Below are 25424 nucleotides of genomic sequence, written 5' to 3' on the forward strand. Positions count from 1 at the left end.
CTGTAAACAAGCAAAACAGAGCAGCGAATTTAACACTTTTATTGATTAGCATTCAGGATGTGTATCCAAGTCAACTGTGTTGTGGTGTCAACAAATTGGATCTGCTTTACCTTCTTAGGTTTTGAAAACTATCAGAAATAAAACAGCACAACGGGGGCAGTCAATTGTGTGTGTATATATTATTACTCTGGTTGTAATAATTCCATTGCAGTCATTCCAATGGATATAATCAACTATACGATTTCCTGTTTTCAAATCAGAATTCAGGTTGTCATAATGTACACAGAAGTTTGCTCTTTATTTAATACATTTATGACAAACCCTGCGCGCCCATGTCCTGTCGAACCAATCCCTCCACACACTTCTCTCTCAATAAATATGAACACATAATTCATTGGGCCTTCAAACTGTCCGTCACTCTTCTTCAACCAATAGTCTCCTCCCATGGCCTCTTCTTACCACCAGTTGCCGGGGAGGCTTGTTTAGCTTTGGCTGACTTGGTTGCTGTTGTTGCTGCAATGGATGGTGTTGACTGCTGTAGAGGGTTGTGAGTGAAGGTCTGTCTCAATGGACCTGGTTGGAGAGCAAAAACATTAGGCTAAATAAAAATCCACTACAGAGAAACAAAAGCATATTTCTAAATGTATCAAAGCGGATGTTAAAACATTCCATTTAGGAGGCATGTAAAAATTGTTGATCTAAGAAAGGGGTTGTGGCGGGGTAAAAAGGCACCGGTGTCTTACCTTTTGATGCAATATCCAGGTGGTTCTTGATCCTCCTCTCCCTCTCCTCCAACTGCTGGGCAAGCTGAGCATTCTTCCAGCCTATAGGAGGGACAGATAACCGTGTTTAAAAAAAGGGGGGAAAGAGGAGAATCTGTGTCTGAGTGAAAAGAAATGAAGGGGGAGAAAGAGAGAGAGGAAAATAGAGGCAGAGAAAGAGAAAAAGCAAATCCAACCACGAAAGAGAATCATATTTTGACAGGTGACTCCATGACACATCCCCATCAGTCCCACCACACCCACCCTTCTTGATGGTCTCGAAGAAGCCGTCGTTCTGGGGCAGGGCGGAGGTAGGGTGTTCGACCCTCTCTGGGATCCTCAGCTTCTGTCTGACCAGGGGGTGTTTGAGCAGGGCCACCTGGGCCAGGGAGAAGCAGTTGGACGTCATCCAGTACGTAAACACCGCCTGGGGGGGGGGGGGGGGGGGGGGGGGGGGGGGGGCAGAGAGGAGAGAAACATATATGTCAATCAACCAATCAAATGTATTTATATAGCCCTTTTTACATCTGCAGTTGTCACAAAGTGCTTTCATAGTAATCCCCCGGCCTAGACCACAAAAAGCAAGCAGAGATGCTCAGTCAAACAGACAGACCTGTAACACAGCGAACCTGCTGGGGTTTTACCTCAACGAGACTAACCTGGATAAATAAAAGGTTGAATAACAATGACAGGAACAAAAGTAGGCCAGTGTTTTTGAAAACCTGTTATGATATTGAGATGAACGCGCAAACGTGAAAGAGAGCCTGGAGGGGGGTGGGGAGAGGAAGGTATACGTGAGATTAGAAGATTGGTTCTATGATGCTCAGTCAGACAGACACATTGACCCTACTGCTTTTTTACCTCAACGAGACTAACCTGGATAAATCAAGGTTGAATAACAATTAAATGAACAAGCGTATCCAGGGCTACTAAATACATGTTATTGTTAGTAGAGGATGTGATGTAATATTATGATATTGCCACAGGGGGGAGCGAGAGAGAGCGTACAGGCCTTCACGGATCCAAAATGTTGAACCCGTTCCCGAAATAGACCTGGGACTATTCCACCGTACCCAGTTTATATAAAATATATATATATATAAATATATATATATATATATATATATATATATATATATATATATATACACACACACACACACTGGGGCAAAAAAGTATTTAGTCAGCCACCAATTGTGCAAGTTCTCCCACTTAAAAAGATGAGAGGCCTGTAATTTCATCATAGGTACACTTCAACTATGACAGACAAAATGAGAAAAAAAAATCCAGAAAATCACATTGTAGGATTTTTTATGAATTTATTTGCAAATTATGGTGGAAAATAAGTATTTGGTCAATAACAAAAGTTTATCTCAATACTTTGTTATATACCCTTTGTTGGCAATGACAGAGGTCAAACGTTTTCTGTAAGTCTTCACAAGGTTTTCACACACTGTTGCTGGTATTTTGGCCCATTCCTCCATGCAGATCTCCTCTAGAGCAGTGATGTTTTGGGGCTGTTGCTGGGCAACATGGACTTTCAACTCCCTCCAAAATTTTTCTATGGGGTTGAGATCTGGAGACTGGCTAGGCCACTCCAGGACCTTGAAATGCTTCTTACGAAGCCACTCCTTCGTTGCCCGGGCGGTGTGTTTGGGATCATTGTCATGCTGAAAGACCCAGCCACGTTTCATCTTCAATGCCCTTGCTGATGGAAGGAGGTTTTCACTCAAAATCTCACGATACATGGCCCCATTCATTCTTTCCTTTACACGGATCAGTGGTCCTGGTCCCTTTGCAGAAAAACAGCCCCAAAGCATGATGTTTCCACCCCCATGCTTCAGTAGGTATGGTGTTCTTTGGATGCAACTCAGCATTATTTGTCCTCCAAACACGACGGGTTGAGTTTTTACCAAAAAGTTCTATTTTGGTTTCATCTGACCATATGACATTCTCCCAATCTTCTTCTGGATCATCCAAATGCTCTCTAGCAAACTTCAGACGGGCCTGGACATGTACTGGCTTAAGCAGGGGGACACGTCTGGCACTGCAGGATTTGAGTCCCTGGCGGCGTAGTGTGTTACTGATGGTAGGCTTTGTTACTTTGGTCCCAGCTCTCTGCAGGTCATTCACTAGGTCCCCCCGTGTGGTTCTGGGATTTTTGCTCACCGTTCTTGTGATCATTTTGACCCCACGGGGTGAGATCTTGCGTGGAGCCCCAGATCGAGGGAGATTATCAGTGGTCTTGTATGTCTTCCATTTCCTAATAATTGCTCCCACAGTTGATTTCTTCAAACCAAGCTGCTTACCTATTGCAGATTCAGTCTTCCCAGCCTGGTGCAGGTCTACAATTTTGTTTCTGGTGTCCTTTGACAGCTCTTTGGTCTTGGCCATAGTGGAGTTTGGAGTGTGACTGTTTGAGGTTGTGGACAGGTGTCTTTTATACTGATAACAAGTTCAAACAGGTGCCATTAATACAGGTAACGAGTGGAGGACAGAGGAGCCTCTTAAAGAAGAAGTTACAGGTCTGTGAGAGCCAGAAATCTTGCTTGTTTGTAGGTGACCAAATACTTATTTTCCACCGTAATTTGCAAATAAATTCATAAAAAATCCTACAATGTGATTTTCTGGATTTTCTTTTCTCATTTTGTCTGTCATAGTTGAAGTGTACCTATGATGAAAATTACAGGCCTCTCTCATCTTTTTAAGTGGGAGAACTTGCACAATTGGTGGCTGACTAAATACTTTTTTGCCCCACTGTATATATATATATAGAGACCTGTTCCAAACGACAACTACACCTGTAAAGACCTGGTCGGATCCAGACCCGGTTCGAGTGAAGGAAGCAGCAGAAAAGGCTATTTTTATGCTACTTTATTAACTGGAGCTGATAAAGTGCGAGGGAGAGGAGGTAGAGAGAGGTGCCGCTCTAGCAGGGGCCGTGCTGTGTAGGCTACAGAGAGACAGAGACAGAGACAGAGACTGACCGTGGGGAAGTTAATGGTGAGAGGGAGGATGACGAAGGGCATGATTCTGAACACTGTCTTCATGGCTTTCAGGTTAGGGTTGTCCACACCAGACTCTGCCCCCAGCTGAGGAGAAGACAGGCAAACAGACAACAGGTAGGTGTTATTTAGGCTCAATACTGTTATTCCAATGTAAATACAATGTAATCAGTGACAATATTATTCATATTCTTGCATGATTCAATAAAACATTATTTTAAAAAAATTGTCAATTTGAGTGTCCATTTTATTAATTAAAATCAAGACAGCTTATTTTTCAGGATCAATACAGCTGGCCTCTAAAATCATCAGCTGACTACTAGAAGATACTTTCCTAGTAGATGCGGCAACAACATTACCATACCTCCAGTATAGCGAACATGGTTCCGGTCACAGCAATGGGGAGGATGTAGAAAGGGTCTGCTGCTGTGAGGTCTAAGAACCACAAGCAACCTCCTGTCTGCATACTGGGGACAGGGAGGTAGGACATCTTTCTGAGAGCGATGAAGAAGGAGATGAAGACTGGAGTCTGGAAAGGAGGAGAGGGAGATAGAGAGAGGGGGGTAGTGACAGAGGTGTAAAAACATTGACAAAGCATAAAACATTGAGGAGGAGATACTATAGATAGCAGAGAGAGAGAGAGAGACGGAGAGAGAGAGAGCGAGAGACGGCGAGAGAGAGACGGAGAGAGAGAGCGAGAGATGGAGAGAGAGCAAGCGAGAGAGACAGAGCGCTGTAATTTACCTGCACCAAAGGGACAAGGAAGCCACGGAGAGGGTTGACGTCATGTTTCTTCTGGAACATGGTCAGGTCAGAGTACGCCTTAGCAACTAGGAGACACACAGACATATTACCTTGAAACTGAGGGAGACATCGCACACTAAAACTGAGTTACAATGTGACACGAACGAGGAGTTACATAGTGGATAAATGCGGAGGGATGATCCAGATGAGTCATGAAACGGAAATGAGTTGAGCAGTAAAGAAAGAAAGAGAGAATACTAACAGTCGAACTTGTTTCCACTCTGTTTGGCCTCGTTCATCTTGTTGGTGAGTTTAGTCATCTCTGGCATAACGTTGTTCAGCTTGGCCGCCTCCCTCTGACCCTTCACGATGACCGGGAACACCATGATGCGAGCCAGCACTGTGCCTGGGGTGTGTGTGTGTTTTAGTGAATTTGTAGGAGAGAAACCGAAATGAACATAAGAAAACTCAGAATAGATAGCAAGAGCCTCTTACGACCAAGCATCTCTCTGTGAATAGCTGACTGAAGTCTGGTGACTTTAATAAGCTAGACCGGCTGAGGCAAACCACAGTGAGAGTTCTGATGATGAGGCTGCCTCACCTACGACAATGGCTCCCCACCACGGCATCCCAATGTCCACATGCATGAACTCCAGTAGGTTCTGGACCAGGCCAACAGGAGTGGCGCTTCCCAGGCCCAGCTCTGATAGGCTCAGCTCTGCTCCCACCCCCTGCAGAATATCCACTGCGGTTGGTGCAGCCTCTAACACCTGCTCGGCGATTGGCTGTGTGATAGTAGAGGCGGGGTCAACGACGACAGGGCTGTCAATGGATGCTTCCAGCACTGGAGTTGCCATAGGAATACTTTCACTGGGGACCTGAAAATATAACATAGCTTTTATTTTATATGGTGGTGATCATCTCTTTCACACACCAAGTGGAAGGATTTCCAAAGGGACAGGACAAACTATTCTCCCAGTGTAAGTGTCTTAGATTTTGACCAAATTTATCAACTTTCCAGGCAATTTATCAAGGTGTAATAGCCAGAGCATCCTCTGATGTAATGTTCTAAAATACTTTACTTGGTTGTTCCTGCCTGACTACACTGCAGACGCCTGCCAGATCTCACAATGCTTGAATACGTTTTTAACCTATCAGCTTTCCACGTCATATGATATAGCAATATGATGCCAAACTGCGGTCAATGACGTTGCACACAACCATTGGTTGATGTAATGCAACGTCTGTAATGTAGTAAGGCAGGAACGCCAACACTGTATTGTACATTGACACCGACTCACCTGTGAGCCGTTGTGCCTGACGGACACCGCGCTGACCAATAATAACCTTCCATTGTGACGTCGACCGAGAACAGCTCTAGTTGTAGGACTCCTGCATTCTATTACTGTGTGAAGATGGGATCTCTGTAGAAACCTCTGTTTAGAAGGGGGGCACAATAACATGAATGGCTACAATGAGCTACAGTGCACGAACAACAATCGCATGTTACAACCTTCAGATGAAGATACACTGCTACTTTGTGGTCCACTTCACTGTGTGACTTATTGCAGGATAGGTTGACTTTGACAATGCAGCAGCAATTGCAACAGAGTCAATAGACGTAACGTTACATATTTCTAGCTAAGAGAGCTGTATTGTGGTTTGTTTCAATAGTCTGACGGAATGATCACCATATCACAAATCTCAAGAAATATATTGACTTGGGGGCTAATGAAGGCTCATACACAACGTTATTGCTTACTTGTCATATACATGTATACATATCACTGGTAGGTGTTATCAAGGCTGTATCATTCATAGAAAGCTAACGTTAGCGTTCCCATTTCAGCCGGTAACAAGCTAACGTTAGCTACCAGCTAACTAGCTAGCATGTCATAATTGACTGTCTGGACATGTCAAATTGTGTATGTAGACAGGTGACCCGATCAGCTATCAACAATGTTGTATGCATACATGCGAACAACCATATTCCCCGATTCCTGTGTGTAGCATGTAGCTAGATGTTGATACAAATTTGAATTCACTTGCTAGCTAACGTTAGCTGGACATTGTCAAAGTCACGCTTGGCGTGCTGTTTAGAATCGCTGTTACTGCTTGATGCCAGACAAACACACGAATTCAAGAGCACAAGTCAAACCTGGTTCCATCTCTCTGTAAATGAAGGGTTGCCTGCACTTGATATTCCACTTTGTCTTAAAAAACATCTTGTTAGACAACCCGGAGTCACCCCACTCCTGATCGCAGCCATGTTGGAATTGTTAGTAAAAAAAAAAAATGTTGGTACGGAAAGCGTACATGGTCTTACCAAGTTCGTATTATCCTTAAACGCATTTTAATATAAATTAAAACTAGCTAGTAGGCCTATATTTTATTCACACAAAACCTATGTAGGCCGATATGAATCTTACTGTTAAAGGGGCAATCAGCAGTAGATAAATCTATTTTTGGACTTGTACATTAACGATATGTACCCATTGATTCTTGAGAATATAACTTAATAAATGCATGAGCTTATTTCAACTGTTGTAGCCCATTAGAACCCAAGAGGCTACATTAGTTTGTTTTCTCTCATCAGTCAAAAAAACTATTGTCAAGACTGTTTTTAATCTGTAACTTACTTTCCTGTGTTGTATAAGGTTATGATGGACGTCTTTCATTGTTATTACTATCTATGACCCTTACTTATAAACCCTTATAAAAGGGTAGTGTTACCAATAAAGAACCAGGGAAGATAACCAGATGCCATTATTTACTACTTTGACATTTTTTTTCAAGCATAACCTGGAATCTACACTGAGGTGAAGAAATAGTGAAATTGAGAGATATTCAGTGTGGCCAGATTCTAGGCTACAGAGTTTAAGCTAGTTAGTAAGTATACTGTACTACTAGTGTTGGGAATTTTCTTATTCTTATGTAAGTGTAGAATCAAAGATGAAATCGGACAATGGTGTAAAGGCATAAGAAAAGTTTTAATGTGGAAGCATATAGCATGTCTGAAGACTGCAGAGATGACATCAACTTTTATCCCTTCACAGTGCAGTCAGTAAAATCAGCAATGTGGTCATGGTAGCAATTTAAGATAGTGTTGTGTGTAACTCGAGACTAAGGAACATTCCAGACTCTCAAAAAGAGATGGCAGGGCTGAGAAACAAGACTAACATTTAATTACTGCTATTTAATCGATACTCAAGAATGATTACATAAACCTTCAACCGCTAACGTCCCTCAGCCTCATTTTCAGAGCCTTGAAAGTGGGCCTGTCATATTTATTCTCCTTCCAGCAGTCCAACATGATCTTGTACATGTCTTTGGAACAGTAGGGGTCAACAGGGCAAGGCATCCTGTACCCATTGGGAACCATCTGTTTCACCTGGGAGTCGGTCATGTCTGAAACAATAAGATGAACTAGTTATAGTGTAATGCAACTGATCTCAGATAGTAAAACAATCAAACTTGGGGCATGTAGCGCAGCGTAAAAAGAGTAGATAGAAACTGCACCCGCCCACTCAGGTCAGAGTTTTATTGTCGTCCGAAGGGAGAACACGCATGTTTCGGATAACTTTTTATTGTCGACAGTACCACGAATGTCTGAATGTTGTGCGCGTATCGAAATGTAAGTTGCATGGGGGGTTTATTGGGGGTTTTACATGCAGTGTAATAATAGGTAATTACCACTAATTACTTACTGTTACTTTGATAACTTTCAGACATGTTCTACTTTATGGCTGTTCCTATTCTTTAATGTTAGAGTTGCCAATACTGCTTTGCCTCTTGTTTACTGTATGTAGTAGTATTCCGTACTGCCAGAAGTGTTATTGCATTGGTTGCACAAGTACTTTTGCAGAAGTGGTTTAATTGTTGTATTGGTAAACATAGTCTTTCGCATGCACACGCTCCCACAGCATTTTCCATAGAAGGCTACGCCTATATGACCAGATTGAGATGGCATCCCAAGTGGCTTCTGGGATGGCTTCCCATATTAAGGGGTTTTATTGCGCTGCCATGGGTGAGCTTCTAGAGTCATCCCAGACAGTTCTTGGAGCTTGCTCATGCACAGAGTAATTTACCAACCTGTGGCGCCAGGGCAGATCTGGTAAGGTCTCAGCCTGGCAAATTCTCACACAAGGCTGGAGAGAGAGCGTGCTATAAATATTGACCCTTTGTCAATCCAAGTAATTGGTTTCTCTCTCTCTCTCTCGCTCTCCAAGAGGTGAATGTTTAAGTTTATGTTCATATTGATGCTGTGTTTATAGCCCTTTATAGACATGTTCATGTACATATATGTATATTGCATAGTTATAACCTTTAACCTTTAACCTCTACTGTTTACATGCGTTCATCTCTTTGTCTTATAGAACCACAACAATAAGATTCCAAGTCATTCGGATTACCACGATCATATAACATCTTCAAATGGAAACAGCTGTGGCTGTGTGAGTGTGGTGGTGACCAAGTGTTCAGTATGGGCCTCAACATCATGTTCTGACCGGACAGCACTGTAGTGGGCAGAACCAAACCAATCCGTTATAAGTACATAGCGGGTGAGGATGGGTGAGGGCATACCAGCCAACCATTTTTACGTGGTCCTTCTAGACAGATTTGGTGACCAACAGTTTGTTTTACATGGCCCGTAATTTCTCCGGATTTAGCAACAAATTGTTTTTACAATAGATGAACGGGAGGAGACAGGTTAAACTCAATATTAGGAAGGTGTTCCTAATGGTTGGTATACTCAGTGTATACTCTTAACTAGAGATGTGGAGTTGAAATCGTAAATATGAAAGTCTTACTTGGATAGGGAATCTCCCCAAAGGTCATGATCTCATACAGCAAGATTCCGAAGGACCACACGTCACACTTGATGGTGAACCTCTCGTTGGCGATGGCCTCAGGAGCCGTCCATCTCAAAGGGAATATCGCTTTCCCTACAGATATATAATACATTTTGGTCTGATTGGAAAGCATTGGTGTGGCTTGTAAGACCCTGGCAAGGCCAAAGTCAGCCACCTTGTAGACGTTGTTCTCGCCGACCAGCACATTCCTGGCTGCCAGGTCCCTGTGGATGTAATTCTTCATCTCCAGATAAGCCATCCCAGAAGCCACTTGGGCTGCCATCTCAATCTGGTCATATAAACGTAGCCTTCCAACCCTGACCTCTGTGGAACAGGGAAGGAAAGCACAATGATGAGATAAAATGACATGATGGGTAGGTAGAATTTTCACAATCAAATTTGGAAAGGAACCGGTGGAAGTATGAAAGCTCATATTTTAACTGTTGGTACACAAAAATGGTTGAAAAGTTCTACACTTGTTGAAAATGTCCTATAGTTTGTGTACCATATTTGAGAGAGGTTTTAAGTAACAGCAGGAGTTTTACTGGCCATGTGACCTGATAACTATAACATAGCATCCAGGACCTCTATACCAGGCGGTGTCAGAGGAAGGTCCATAAAATTGTCAAAGACTCCAGTCGCCCAAGTCATAGACTCTGCTACCGCACGGCAAGCGGTACCGGAGCGCCAAGTCTACGTCCAAAAGGCTCCTTAACAGCTTCTACCCCCAAACCATAAGACTGCTTAACAATTAATCAAATGGCCACCTGGACTATTTACATTGACCCTCCCTCTTTGTTCTTTGTTTTTACACTGCTGCTACTCGTTGTTTATTATCTATGCATAGTCACTTTACCTCTACCTACATGTACAAATTACCTCGACTAACCTGTACCCCCGCACATTGACTCGGTACCGGTACCCCCTGGGCTCCCGAGTGGTGCAGCGGTCTAAGGCACTGCATCTCAGTGCAAGAGGCGTCACTATAGTACCTGGTTCGAATCCAGGCTGTATCACATCCGGCCGTGATTGGGAGTCCCATAGGGCAGCGCACAATTGGCCCAGCGTCGTCTGGGTTTGGCCGGAGGCCGTCATTGTAAATAAGATTTTGTTCTTAACTGACTTGCCTTGTTAAATAAAATATAGTATCGTTATTTTATGGTGTTACTTTTTATTAAATGTTTTACTTTATTTAGTAAATATTTTTTAACTCTATTCCTTGAACTGCATTGTTGGTTAAGGACTTGTAAGTAAGCATTTAACGGTAAGGTTTACACCTGTTGTATTCGGCAAATGAAATTTGATTTGATAGAAAGTTATAGACTACAGCCCTTAGATTTTTCTGATGCGATAATATGTCATATAATTAGGAAAAACTCCTGGGCGTGTACTGCAGGGCTTGGCTGGTTCATACGACAGTGTACTCTTACTCAGGTAATCCAGCAGACTTCCGTTCTTCATTAGCTCAGTGATGATGTAGATGGGTTCTTCAGTGCAGACAGCCAAGAGCCGGATGAGGTTGGGATGCTCCATAGTCTTCATGATCTGGGCCTCTTTCAGGAAGTCCCGAGGGTCCATGGTGCCTATGAGAGGAAATGAGGAAATAAAGGTTGTTTATTTTTCTTAATGGATTTTTTTTTAAGGAACTCGGGCTTTCAACTTACTCTTGACAGTTGTAATAGTCGAAAACACAAGGTGCAATTTTCAAATTAGTAGCGCATCAGCAGTTTCTCTTGTCAGTCATTGCAGACCTTAGAGAGCCATTTATAACTTGTCAGAAATGTCCAGATCAACTAGCCCATGACAGCTAACCATTTCTAGCCCATTGACTTTGTCGTAATGTTTGAGTCACTCAGATATCACATGAACACACATAAGACATGGCAAAATGTGTAGAATTGCAGGAAATTAGCTTTAAAACGGCAAAGACATTTCTCCACCTCATGGCAAAATGTATAGATTTGCAGGAAATAAGCTTTAAACCTGCTTTAAACCTTCTCTCTGCCAACAAGAGAGGTGTGACCAGTTTTTTGTAATCATGGACAGTGCTTGTATCCATAGAAATAGACATGGCACGCGGGGGATGTTCCCCAGCGATGAAGAGGGGGGGCCTGTGTAAGGGTCGACGCTGGTAGAGACGAGAAGCAGGTACAGGGAGTGCACATTTAATATCGACGGACATGGAACAGGACAGCGTATGGACATGAACACATAACGACATTAATGTAGACACAGGAAACAAACGGGGAAGCAGACAGTTATAGACGGGGCAATCAACAAAGGGAAGGAGTCCAGGTGAGTCCAATGAGCGCTGATGAGCGTTATGATGGTGACAGGTGTGCGTAAAGGGCAGCCTGGCGCCCTCGAGCGCCAGAGAGGGAGAGGGGGAGCAGGTGTGACAGGCCTGAGTGAAAATGTTTGGGAATCACTGCTGTAGGTGTTACATTAGGCTAACCAGCTATCTCAAAATTGTGGTAATCATGGCCGGATTATGCAGGGGCCCCACATTGACTAATGTTTGCGTCACTCGGATAGCAAATTAACGTTGCCTAAGCGATGGCAAAATCTGTGTACAGCTGCATGTCTGCAAATACAAACAAAATGCAATATAGCCATGCCACCTTAATGTACAGTAGAATTAGAGAGTATTACTGATAAATATTAGCAAAATGACAATTGTACAAACAAGGGATTGATATTTTGACATGCAAGCTTTACCCGTCCACAAGTCAGATAGCAAAAGCTGCAGCAAATATACCTGGGCTCAGTTTTTTACAACTTTTCTAATCGTATTTTGGCAATCAAATTGGATTAAATCTTAGAATTGTTTTTTTATTTAACTAGGCAAGTCAGTTAAGAGCAAATTCTTATTTACAATGATGGCCTAATTGTAAAGGCCCCCCGGCCAAACCCTCCCCTAACCCGGAAGACGCTGGGCCAATTGTGCGTCGCCCTATGGGACTCCCGATCCCGGCTGGTTGTGATACAGCCCGGGATCAAACTCGGGTCTGTAGTGACGCCTCTAGCACGCCTCTGTTCCTGGAAGCAGGGAGGGATGTCGATGACACAACAGTGGACCCATCAGACCAACTCCTTGAATTTGGCAGTTGTGTAAAAAAAAAAAAAAAAAATTCTCCAAACATATATTTTCTTTACCCTCAAGTGTGTGTAAATTACTGTATTTATACTTGGGATATTGTTTTTCAATGAGAAAAGTACAAAAATAGCTGAAGGGGTCTTTAAATGTTGTGTTTTTATGTAGTTTACTCATCTCTGTTTCTCTATGACAGTGTACATGATATTGATGATATTGTGGTATCAACATGATATTGTGGTATCTGGATCAGAAGGATCCTATCCCATTCTTTTCTGAAAATCTGGCAAAAAAATCTGATTGATCTGATCCTGGATTGACAAATAGAGGATAATTACAGAATCCAGATGATTCTTATGCAGATTTTTGGAAAAACTTGTCCCAGGTGTTTACCACGTCTAAGGGTCTTCACTGCAACTGGAGTGTTGTTATAGAGGCCTTGATAGACCACTCCAAAGGAACCTTCGCCCAGCTTCTTCCCCAGTTTTATAGCCCTGCAGTTCATCTCGCAGGGGTCCGCAGAGCCAGTTGGCCTAAACTGTGAAGGGAGACAAGAAAGACATGCAAGACCAGATTATCAGCAGATCAGACTGCAATTTGAGTCACCTAACATACCTTACAAATGTAACCTGTCCTCTGTAGGTTCCATCAGTATACCAACCTCATTATTAAAGGCCCATGTAGTGAAATATCAACTTCAAGATTCTCAAATCATAGTTTCAGTGGAAATATGTTTAATGTGGGTTTAAGTTCAAAATCTCAAGGCTGCTTCCTCCCTAAATATAAACAAATAAAACATGCCAAGACATGGCATGGTCTTGCACATAAAAAATAAATGAAAAAAAGGGTGTATTTTTTTCTCCCCAGTTTCGGGATTGCTGCAACTCCCCAACGGGCTCGGGAGAGGTCGAAGGTCGAGTCATGCGTCCTCTAAAACATGACCCGCCAAGCCGGACTTCTTAACACCCACCTGCTTTACCCAGAAGCCAGCTGAACCAATGTGTCAGAGGAAACACAGTTCAACTGATGGCCGAGGTCAGCCTGCAGGCGCCCGGCCTGCCACAAGGAGCTGCTAGAGCGCGATGAGCCAAGTAAAGCCCCCCCGGCCAAACCCTCCTCTAAACCGGACGATGCTGGGCCAATTGTGCACCGCCCTATGGGACTGGGATCGAACCCCAGCCTGTAGTGACGCCGCAACACTGCGCTACGCCACTCAGGAGGCCCCTTGCACAGATTATTTACAGAATAAGGAAATTAAACTAAAACTGGCGAGTGCCATTACGGGTCCAAGCACTGTAGGTGTGTTTGAAACACTATTGTTTTTGGTATAGTAATTTTTCCCTGTCTGTTGACCACAATAACTTTTCAGAGGAATCCCCTACAGTAATAAGGTAATTATTCCCTCCAAGAGTGCGTTCTCAGCCCTCTCCTGTACTCCCTGTTCACCCATGACTGCGTGGCCATGCACGCCTCCAACTCAATCATCAAGTTTGCAGACGACACTACATTGGTAGGCTTGATTACCAACAACGACGAGACGGCCTACAGGGAGGGGGTGAGGGCCCTCGGAGTGTGGTGTCAGGAAAATAACCTCACACTCAATGTCAACAAAACAAAGGAGATGATCGTGGACTTCAGGAAACAGCAGAGGGAGCACCCCCCTATCCACATCGACGGAACAGTAGTGGAGAAGGTGGAAAGTTTTAAGTTCCTCGGCGTACACATCACGGACAAACTGAAATGGTCCACCCACAGAGACAGCGTGGTGAAGAAGGCGCAGCAGCGCCTCTTCAACCTCCGGAGGCTGAAGAAATTCGGTTTGTCACCAAAAACACTCAAACTTTATCAGATGCACAATCGAGAGCATCCTGTCGGGCTGTATCACCGCCTGGTACGGCAACTGCTCCGCCCACAACCATAAGGCTCTCCAGAGGGTAGTGCGGTCTGCACAACGCATCACCGGGAGCAAACTACTTGCCCTCCAGGACACCTACACCACCCGATGTCACAGGAAGGCCAAAAAGATCATCAAGGACAACAACCACCCGAGCCACTGCCTGTTCACACCGCTATCATCCAGAAGGCGAGGTCAGTACAGGTGCATCAAAGCGGGGACCGAGAGACTGAAAAACAGCTTCTATCTCAAGGCTATCAGACTGTTAAACAGCCATCACTAACATTGAGTGGCTGCTGCCAACATACTGACTCATCTCTAGCCACTTTAATAATGAAAAAATGGATTAAACAATGGCACTTTATATAATGTTTACATACCCTACATTACTCATCTCATATGTATATATTGTACTCTATACCATCTACTGCATCTTGCCTATGCCGTTCGGCCATCGCTCATTCATATATTTTTATGTACATATTCTTATTCATTCCTTTACACTTGTGTGTATAAAGTAGTTGTTGTGAAATTGTTAGGTTAGATTACTTGTTAGATATTACGGCATGGTCGGAACTAGAAGCACAAGCACTTCGCTACACTCGCATTAACATCTGCTAACCATGTGTATGTGACAAATAAAATTTGATTTGAACATTGCACAGATATGTGTCATAGGGTCATGGCTAGAACGGATCCAGCTTTTGTCAAATTAACGTCAATTTTTTTTTTAAATTGCATTTTCGCTAACCCTAATCTTAACCTAATTCTCCTAACCTGCTATGTTAATTATTCTTACCTGCTATGTAAATTCTCCTATCCTGCTACGAAAAGTCAAATCTGATGTTAATTTGACAAAAGCTGGATCCCTTCTAGCCATGGTCTTTTCATAGGATGATAGGAGACACAGGGAAGTGTAGCTAATGAAGGGGGCAGAGTAGCCCACATTTTGCGAGCATCGAGAGGCCAGAGATGGCCAGACTAATAAATTGGGCTAAGGAACAGAAGTTGGGTATTGGAGAAGGGCCATCAGTGTGCGTTCTGTAAGCAATACCGTGGATGAAGGTGTGGCATGAGCTTTGTGAACGGATAGATGTGGTAATGGACAGCGAGGAAGAAGGAGAAGAGCCGAGTGAAGAGGGAAGATGTGTATTGAGGAATAATGGCGCCAAGCACAAACCGTACTCTGCTGTCTCTAATGTCTCATAAATTGAACCTGACGAGAGTGACGATGAAGACCGCTGAGTCCGAGCCTCGTCCCGACGGTCATGCAAAGGATGATTCTGGACCAGTGGGAGTGACATTTTTGGAGAAAGTCGATCCCTGTCCCATATGTAGTCTCAGGCTGTGTAGAAAATAAATTGGGTACTTCGCATCACACGCCTCGGAACAACACCTGCGACTTAATTTTCTCTCCGGAGCAGAATGCCTTTGAAAGGAGTGATTACTGGGGTGGCGTTAAGTGTTGAGGAGGAGGAATTGAAATGGAAGATTCCCAATGTATGTGACGCCAGCCCGGTTGCGAGTGTGGTGAAACTAAGAATACACTGTCTGTCCTTTTGAGTTTTGAAGCAGAGTCTTTACCTGACAAAGTCATGTTAGGATATGTCAGTTATCCCTTGAGAGATTTTATTCCGAACCCATTAAGGTGTATGCCAGATGCCAAAATTATGGTCATGTTGCAGCAGCTTGTAGGAGGGAGATTCCAAGATGTGAGAAGTGTGCAGCAGGGCATGGGACAAAATAATGTAGGATCAGTTAGGGTCAAAGTAGTGGAATGGGGGGGTGTTTTCATTAATATAGATTTTTGAAATAGTGGTATATATATGTGTAGGGTTAGTTTGTGGTACAATGTTTTTTCCTTTCCCCATTCCTTTTGATTTTTGTATATCTTGTATACCACAGTGGTTCCCAAACTGTGGGGGGAGCGAGGGGTCGGCAGGGGGTTGTTGTTGGGATGTTCCCCAATGCTGGAAGGGGGGCCTGAGTGAACTTCTGATCTTCCACACACTACCGCACAACAGGTGGCGGCATACACAAGCAAAATGTGCGAACGCCATGAAACCAAAGAAGAAGAAGTAGCTAAATGAGGCGCACCTGCAACATATCGATTGCCGAGCTAGCCGGCAGCTTCTGTTTGGCGGAAGCGGGGGATAAAAAAAGGGATTTCCTCATGACGGAACTAGGCTACTGCCGTCACTGCCAAAGTATCAGGTTTTAGAGACAACAGCTTTTTTTGTGTCCCTTTGGTTTTGTGTTGTCCGTCTGCTGCGGAGCCGGATAAACTGATCACGTCTAAATAAATGCAATAGGTGCACTATTGGCAGAGTTTGTTGGTGGTTGCCACTATTGCCAAAGCATTGGAAAGTATTCAGATCCCTTCCATTTTCCCACATTGTTTTTTTACATTACAGTCTAATTATAAAATGGATGAAATACATCTACACACAATACCCCATAACGACAAAGCGAAAACAGATTTGTATAATTTGTTTTGCAAATATATTAAAAATAAAAAACTGAAATACCTAATTTACATAAGTATTCAGACCCTTTGCTATGAGACTCGACTGATCATCCTTGAGATGTTTCTACAACTTGATTGGAGTCCACCTATGGTCAATTCAATTGATTTAGAAAAGGCACACACTTGTCTTTACAAGGTCCCACAGTTGACAGTGCATGTCAGAGCAAAAACCAGGCCATGAGGTTGAAGGAATTGTCCGTAGAGCTCCGAGACTGGATTGTGTTGAAGCACAGATCTGGGGAAGGGTACCAAAAAATGTCTGCATCATTGAAGGTCCCCAAGAACACAGTTCATCAGTTTGGAACCACCAAGACTCTTCCTAGAGCTGGCCGCCTGGCCAAACTGAGCAATCGGAGGAGAAGGGCCTTGGTCAGGGAGGTGCCCAATAACCCGATGGTCACTGTGACAGAGCTACAGAGTTCCTCTGTGGAGATAGGAGAACCTTCCAGAAGGACAACCATCTCTGCAGCACTCCACTAATCAGGCCAATCAGGAAGCCACTCCTCAGTAAAAAAGGTACATGACAGCCCGCTTGGAGTTTTCCAAAAGGCACCTAAAGGACTCTCAGACCATGAGAAACAATATTATCTGGTCTGATGAAACCAAGATTGAACTCTTTGGCCTGAATGCCAAGCGTCACGTCTGGAGGAAACCTGGCACCATCCCTAAGGCGAAGCACGGTGGTAGCAGAGGTGACACCGCCCAGCTGGCAACCGTGGTCAGCTTGCAGGCGCCCGGCCCGCCACAAGGAGTCACTAGAGCATGATGGGACAAGGAAATCCCGGGCCAGTCAAACCCTCCCCTAACCCGGACAACGTTGGGCCAATTGTGCGCCACCTCATGGGTCTCCCGGGCATGGCCGGCTGTGACACAACCTGGGATCGAACCTGGGTCTGTAGTGACACCTCAAGCACTGCGATGCAGTGCCTTAGACTGCTGCGCCACTCGGGGGGCATTCCCCGGTCATTTTAACCACACACCGCTACTGACAATAACAAATCAGACATTTAATATATATTTAAGCATGGTCAAGCTAATAATTTTGCTGTGGATGATGTATTAAACCACCCAGATACATAAAAGATGCAGTCGTCCTTCTGAACTGAGCAGCAGGAAAGGAAGGAAACTGCTTAGGGATGTCAACAAGAGGCCATTCGTGATTTTAAAACTGCTACATTGTTCAATGGCTGTGTTGGGAGAAAACTGAGGATGGATCAACAACATTGTAGTGACTCCACAATAATGACCTAAATGAAGGAGTGAAAAGAAGAATAAAAATATACAAAATATAAATATTCCATAACAAGGCACTAAAGTAATACTGGGAAAAAAACATGGCAAAGGAATACACTTTTTGGCCTAAATGCAAAGCGTTATGTTTGAGGCAAATCCAACACATCACTAAGTAACGGCCTCCTTATTTTCAAACATGGTGGTGGCTGCATCATGGCACTGGTATGCTTGACATCGGCAAAGACTGCGTGTTTTTCAGGATGAAAAGAAACGGGATTGAGCAAAGTATATGCAAAATCCTACAGGAAAACCTGCTTCAGTCTGCTTTCCACCAGACACTGGAAGAGGAATTCACCTTTCAGCAGACAGATCTACACTGGAGTTGCTTATAAAGTAGTCAGTGAATGTTCCTGAATGGTCAAGTTACAGTTTTGACAAATCTGCTTGAAAATCTTGTCTAGCCATGTTCCCCAACACCATGACAGAGCTTGAAGAATTTAAAAAAATAATAAATGGGCAAATATTGCACAATACAGACGTGCAATGCTCTTATGAGACTTACCCAAGAAAACTCACAGCTGTAATCGCTGCCAAAGGTGTTTCGAACATGTATTGACTCAGGGGGGTGAACTGTTACCTAAATTAAGGTACAGTATACTATCTAATCAAGGTTTATCAGTGTTTTATTTTTGGTTCATAATTTTTAAAATTTTATTTCTTCCACTTTGACAGAGCATTTTGTGTAGATCCATTTTAATCCTACTTTGTAACGTTCAAATGTGAAGAAATCAAAAGGGGGTGTAGACTTTCTATAGGCACTCTAACTTCATCCTGTTCTCGTTTGTCTACCTTTCTCTCCTGTTTGCTCTCTGCCTCTTCTTACCAGAAAACCCAGCAGGATCGCCATCCCCACCATCACGCCCAAGGTCAGGACCAGGGACAATTCTCCAGACATTGGCATCATTCACTTTTCTTCTCTCTGCCTGGAATTACTGAATAGATTCCAAACCTGAAGGTTGAAGACAACAAAGCAAACGCAAATTATGTTACCGGGCAGCTGATGTAGATCAGTAGCTTTACAACAAATTCGTTGGTGGGTGGGCCTGCAGACATTTGTCTAATCATAATTCTGTTTAATTAGCTTCTTGATATGCCACACCTGTCACGTGGATGGATTCTCTTGGCAAAGGAGAAATGCTCACTAACAGGGATGTAAACAAATTTGAGCACAACATTTGAGAGAAATAAGCTTTTTGTGCATATGGAACATTTCTGGGTTGTTTTATTTCAGCTCATGAAACATGGGACCAACACTTTACATGTTGCTTTTATATTTTGTTCAGTATAAAAACGTAACCCTGGGATAGAGTTGTATTTTTTTGTGGGAAACACACAATTTTATGCCAAAGACACACCAGAATGGCTTTCCAATAGGTGGTAAGTGTTCCTGAAAAGGTCCAGTCTCAGCCCTGATTTAAATCTGCTTGAAAATCAGAGACATGGTTTGAATATTTTTTAGAAATGTTTTTATTTAACCTTTATTTATCAAATGTATTGAGGTTGAGCAATTTTGACAAAAAGTATAGATATACAGTACCAGTCAAAAGTTTGGATACACCTGCTCATTCAAGGGTTTTTCTTTATTTTTACTATTTTCTACATTGTAGAATAATAGTGAAGACATCAAAACTATGAAATAACATATGGAATCATGTAGTAACCAAAAACAGTGTTAAACAAATCTAAATATATTTTATATTTGAGATTCTTCAAAGTAGCCACCCTTTGCCTTGATGACAGCTTTGCACACTCTTGGCATTCTCTAAACCAGCTTCACCTGGAATGCTTTTCCAACAGTCTTGAAGGAGTTCCCACATATGCTGAGCACTTGTTGGCTGCTTATCCTTCACTCTGCGGTCCGACTCATCCCAAACCATCTCAATTTGGTTGAGGTCGGGGGATTGTAGAGACCAGGTCATCTGATGCCACCCTTTGCCTTGATGACAGCTTTGCACACTCTTGGCATTCTCTCAACCAGCTTCATGATGTTGTCACCTGGAATGCATTTTAATTAACAGGTGTGCCTTGTTAAAAGTTAATTTGTGGAATTGCTTTCGTTCTTAATGCATTTTAGCCAATCAGTTGTGTTGTGACAAGGTAGGGGTGGTATACAGAAGATAGCCCTATTTGGTAAAAGATCAAGTCCATATTATGGCAAGAACAGCTCAAATAAGCAAAGAGAAACTGCAGTCCATCATTACTTTTAAACATGAAGGTCAGTCAATTTGGAAAATGTCAAGAACTTTGAAAGTTTCTTCAAGTGTAGTTGCAAAAACCATCAAGCGCTATGATGAAACTGGCTCTCATGAGGACCACCACAGGAAAGGAAGACCCAGAGTTACCTCTGCTGCAGAGGATAAGTTCCTTAGAATTACCTGCCTCAGAAATTGCAGCCCAAATAAATGCTTCAGAGTTCAAGTAACAGATACATCTTAACATCAACTGTTCAGAGGAGACTGTGTGAATCAGGCCCATGGTCAAATGGCTGCAAATAAACCACTACTAAAGGACACCAATAAGAAGGAGAGACTTGCTTGGGCCAAGAAACACGAGCAATGGACATTAGACCGGTGGAAATCTGTCCTTTGGTCTGAAGAGTCCAAATGTGAGATGTTTGGTTCCAACCACCGTGTCTTTGTGAGAAGCAGAGTAGGTGAACAGATGATCTCTGCATGTGTGGTTCCCACCGTGAAGCATGGAGGAGGAGGTGTGATGGTGTGGGGGTGCTTTGCTGGTGACACTGTCTGTGATTTATTTAGAATTCAAGGCACACTTAACCAGCATCGCTACCACAGCATTCTGCAGCGATATGCCATCCAATCTGGTTTGCGCTTAGTCAGACTATCATTTGTTTTTCAACAGGACAATGACCCAACACACCTCCAGGCTGTGTAAGGGCTATTTGACCAAGAAAGAGAGTGATGGAGTGCTGCATCCAATGACCTGGCCTCCACAATCACCCAACCTCAACACAATTGAGATGGTTTGGGATCAGTTTGATCGCAGAGTGAAGGAAAAGCACCAAACAAGTGCTCAGCACGTGGGAACTCCTTCAAGACTGATGGAAAAGCATTCCAGGTGAAGCTGGTTGAGAGAATGCCAAGCATGTGCAAAGCTGTCATCAAGGCAAATGGTGGATACTTTGAAGAATATAAAATATGTTTAACACTTTTTTAGTTACTACATGATTGCATGTGTGTTATTTTATAGTTTTGATGTCTTCACTATTATTTTACAATGTATAAAATAGTAAAAATAAAGAAAAACCCTTGAATCAGTAGGTGTGTCCAAACTTTTGACTGGTACTGTATGTTGTCGTAAGAGTTGTGCAAAGTTGTTAGAATCTTATTCAAAATGTTTCACAGCTGTAATGGATGCCAAAGGTACTTCCAAGTATTAACTCTGGGGTGTGAAGACATAAGCAATAAACACATCTTCATTTAATTTTTTTAACAATTAATTCAAAAAGTTTCTAATGTTTTTTTTTCACTTTGAAAATGTGTAGGTTGTAATCCATTTATTTTAAGGCAGCATAATGTGAAGCCTGTGCAAGGTTTGTGTAGACTTTCACTAGGCACTGTATATATATATATATGTATATACTGTATATATATATATTTCTGCCGAGAAGCGCTTTAAAATGGACACGCTTTTAAGTGGATAGTCATTGGCTCAATGGGAACAGCTAGCATGACACTGCACTACCCCCACCCCGCTAGTAAATATGGTTTCGATTATCAACTATTGTCATTTACTGCGGTCACGGCCAGTATGTACTTCCAAAAAAAGTCAGCAAAAAAAGATACATGCAACTGAAAAAATACCTCGTCTTGGCACCTTCAATGTATTCAGCTGTTTTGTGTGTATTGCAGTAAGGTTAGTGCTATCTGGGATCCTTGGGACATGAGTGTTTGGAGGTGTCGAATAGGCATTTTTTCGGTTGCTGGTAAATTTCCTTCTTTCTATTGCGCGAGTGAAGTGAGTTCGAAAAAATTAAAGTATGCCTGTTAGAAAACGTTTTCACATATACACTTTAAATCCCAAAATAACATGGTCGCTGTGGTAGAACGTTTGTCTTTAATGGCGATTTTCTGCATTTATCAAAGTCCCATCAGGTAGCCTGATTTCAGATGTGTCCATGTAAACAGGATTATTAGTGAAATCGTTATTCTTGCAAAGGATGTAAACGACTAAATCGAACTATTATATTAATCTTACTATTCACAATAATCGTATTATTCTGTGAATGTAACCCTACCCCACTCATAACCTACTCCGCCCTTCTGGGCGACGTTATAGTGTACAAAAGGAATCACAAATAGAGACAGGCAATCCTTTGTCTCGTGGCAATAAGGCGGGCTGGCCTACAAGGGACATTATAGTTGACTGCGTGTACAGTGTATAAAGTGTACAGATGAATCATTGGTCTCTCATTAATTGCACCTTTTCTATCTATTCGTGTCAGTATATGTCCTTGTCTATGCTTGGTTGTGTTTTTATGTATGCTCAGTGCCGCAACCCAAATGTTCCCACGGGGATAATAAAGCCATTATTTTATCTTAAGCTACAACACAGAAAGTCACGGATGTAAACCAAACTTCTGAAAAGTAATTTTTACATGACAGGAACCACATCAATTTGGGCCTCCTAGACACTTTAGATGTTTTTATCTTTCAGTGATGTAAAGACAGTGAGATATATGAGCAATAAAGCTTGCGTCTATATGCCTTATGTTGTTTTGGGTGGGTCACAGGCGAATTAATTTGTTTTTGAGTAGGCCTAGGCTAGATTTTTTGAACAGATTTCATAACGTTTGCGGTTTCTTTTTTTTCTATCGAACGGAATATAATTGTTTACTTCTAAATGGAATAGACTACTTTATGCCACATTCGAAGCAGTCTTAATTGTACACTTCATCAGGAAATCACATTTTCCTATGAGCACTGTCTTAAGTTATTTGCATCGTTTTTGCCTAAAGGGAAATTGAATACCAGCGATCTTAAAATCGCAAGGTTTTCATTGCGAATTGTGTTTCAAGCGCTAATTGGCAATGTAAAACGCTTCTATGATCAGTTTCCAAGCCAGTCAAGTTTCAAACACAGACCCAGAGTCGTAAACCATCGCTATAAATTGGATACATCCAATAACAAAAATTAAGATACATATTTAGGCTGCAGTCGAACACAGCAGGTACAAATACAAACAATATCACTGGATATTCAGGGTTTCCCAATAATACATTTACCTGAAGATTCACCAATCGCTCCATCTTACACTTACCTTTGACGAATATTGACCAGACCAACCAACAGACCCATGTCAAACTAAAGTTACGCCAGAGAAATGTATATAATGACGAGATGGTCAGGTCTAACAGTTGTATTAGGATTTGCTTTCCTTAGCGAGAGGAGGCGAGATCACGTGGGGCCATTCTAGCCAGATATCGTGTGACAAACAGGCACAACTCGAATATTAAATCGTTTTTTTCAAAGTTGCCGGTATGCCATGTGTGTATGCTTATATCAGCACATTCGAAACAACCTAACCATCACGAAACTTACATTCGATCAAATAAGCGTAATGGAGCAAAGAAGCCATCATTTTTTGATGTTGGCCAAATTCGACACTCTCATTGACCTCCACGCATAACTCCTCGTCTGGTGGGCAAAAAACGCCACCTGCTGGTGGAGACAGATTTTGGGCCAAGTTACCCCTCTGGAATCGCCTCCTCCTCTTTGGTAACGTTACTCTAAGTTTCATTTCCTCACTGCTTTTCCACGAAAGAGGAGAGGCAATACCGACATGCCTGCTGCCCAAAATGTATGCCAGTCTGAGATATGGCTTTTTCTTTGCAACTCTGCCTAGAACTCTGCCAGCATCCCGGAGTCGCCTCTTCACTGTTGACGTTGAGACTGGTGTTTTGCGGGTACTATTTAATGAAGCTGCCAGTTGAGGACTTGTGAGGTGTCTGTTTCTCAAACTAGACACAAATGTACTTGTCCTCTTGCTCAGTTGTGCACTGGGGCCTCCCACTCCTCTTTCTATTCTGGTTAGAGACAGTTTGCGCTGTTCTGCGAAGGGAGTAGCACACAGCTTGTACGAGATCTTCAGTTTCTTGGCAATTTCTCACATGGAATTGCCTTCATTTCTCAGAACAAGAATAGACTGACGAGTTTCCGAAGAAAGTCCTTTGTTTCTGGCCATTTTGAGCCTGTAATCGAACCCATAAATGCTGATGCTCCAGATACTCAACTAGTCTAAAGAAGGCCAGTTTTATTGCTTCTTTAATCAGGACAACAGTTTTGAGCTGTGCTAATATAATTGCAGAAGGGTTTTCTAATGATCAATTAGCCTTTTAAAATTATAAACTTGGATTAGCTAACACAACGTGCCATTGGAACACAGGAGTGATGGTTGCTGATAATGGGCCTCTGTACGCCTATGTAGATATTCCATGAAAGATCTGCCGTTTCCAGCTACAATAGTCATTTACAACATTAACAATGTCTTCACTGCATTTCTGATCAATTTGATGTTATTTTAATGGACAAAAAATGTGCTTTTCTAAGTGACCCCAAACTTTTGAACGGTAGTGTATATTTCTTAATTCCAATCTTTTACTTTTAGATGTGTGTATTGTTGTGAAATGTTAGATACAACTGCACTGTTGGAGCTAGGACCACAAGCATTTCGCTACACCCGCAATAACACCTGCTAAAAATGTGTATGTGACCAATACAATTTGATTTGAATAAACATGGAAATTAGGCAAGATTGTCCTATCCTAGTTTTAATTAGTCAACCAATTTCCTCAACTGTATAATTTAAGTTGGAAGTTTACATACACTTAGGTTGGAGTCATTAAAACTCATTTTTCAACCACTCCACACATTTCTTGTTAACAAACTATAGTTTTGACAAGTCAGTTAGGACATCTACTTTGTGCAGGACACAAGTAATTTTTCCAACAATTGTTTACAGACAGATTATTTCACTATATCACAATTCCAGTGGGTCAGGAGTTTACATACACTAAATTGACTGTGCCTATAAACAGCTTATGCCATGGCTTTAGAAGCTTCTGATAGGCTAATTGACATTGTTTGAGTCAATTGGAGGTACCTGTGGATGTTTTTCAAGGCCTACCTTTGATAAAATAATTTTTATGTTTAAAGATAATGATTAAATAATTGCACCCTGAAACCTAAATATTAGGGGTTATAGTTTATGTAGCATGTATAAGGAATAGCATG

The 25424-nt window shown here is 42.4% G+C and overlaps 2 protein-coding genes across 3 annotated transcripts; both read right to left on the bottom strand.

The window, feature by feature from the left end:
* Nucleotides 1-20: 20 nt before the first annotated feature.
* oxa1l (OXA1L mitochondrial inner membrane protein) lies at nt 21-6781 on the bottom strand. The gene is made up of 10 exons (XM_038996062.1): nt 6669-6781; nt 5812-5946; nt 5112-5388; nt 4773-4916; nt 4511-4596; nt 4131-4295; nt 3749-3853; nt 1026-1188; nt 744-824; nt 21-573 (listed from the first exon to the last, which is right to left on the bottom strand). Exons 1-10 carry the CDS (start codon nt 6777-6779, stop codon nt 425-427), a joined length of 1416 nt encoding a protein of 471 aa, XP_038851990.1. The 5' UTR covers nt 6780-6781; the 3' UTR covers nt 21-424.
* Nucleotides 6782-7481: 700 nt separating this feature from the next.
* On the bottom strand, nt 7482-23566 carry LOC120049710 (tyrosine-protein kinase SRK2-like). 2 transcript variants are annotated; one of them, XM_038996063.1, is made up of 6 exons: nt 23452-23566; nt 18995-19120; nt 12851-12995; nt 10794-10946; nt 9322-9687; nt 7482-7918 (listed from the first exon to the last, which is right to left on the bottom strand). In XM_038996063.1, the coding sequence occupies exons 2-6, from the start codon at nt 19073-19075 to the stop codon at nt 7740-7742; spliced, it is 924 nt and encodes a 307-aa protein (XP_038851991.1). In that variant the 5' UTR covers nt 19076-19120; nt 23452-23566; the 3' UTR covers nt 7482-7739. The 2 variants fall into 2 exon arrangements, with proteins under 2 accessions (XP_038851991.1, XP_038851992.1); XM_038996064.1 differs by lacking the exon at nt 23452-23566 and adding an exon at nt 23417-23440.
* Between the last annotated feature and the right edge of the window lie 1858 nt (nt 23567-25424).

The sequence above is a fragment of the Salvelinus namaycush genome, chromosome 6 (genome assembly GCF_016432855.1).
Source record: "Salvelinus namaycush isolate Seneca chromosome 6, SaNama_1.0, whole genome shotgun sequence".
Taxonomy (NCBI): Eukaryota; Metazoa; Chordata; class Actinopteri; order Salmoniformes; family Salmonidae; genus Salvelinus; species Salvelinus namaycush.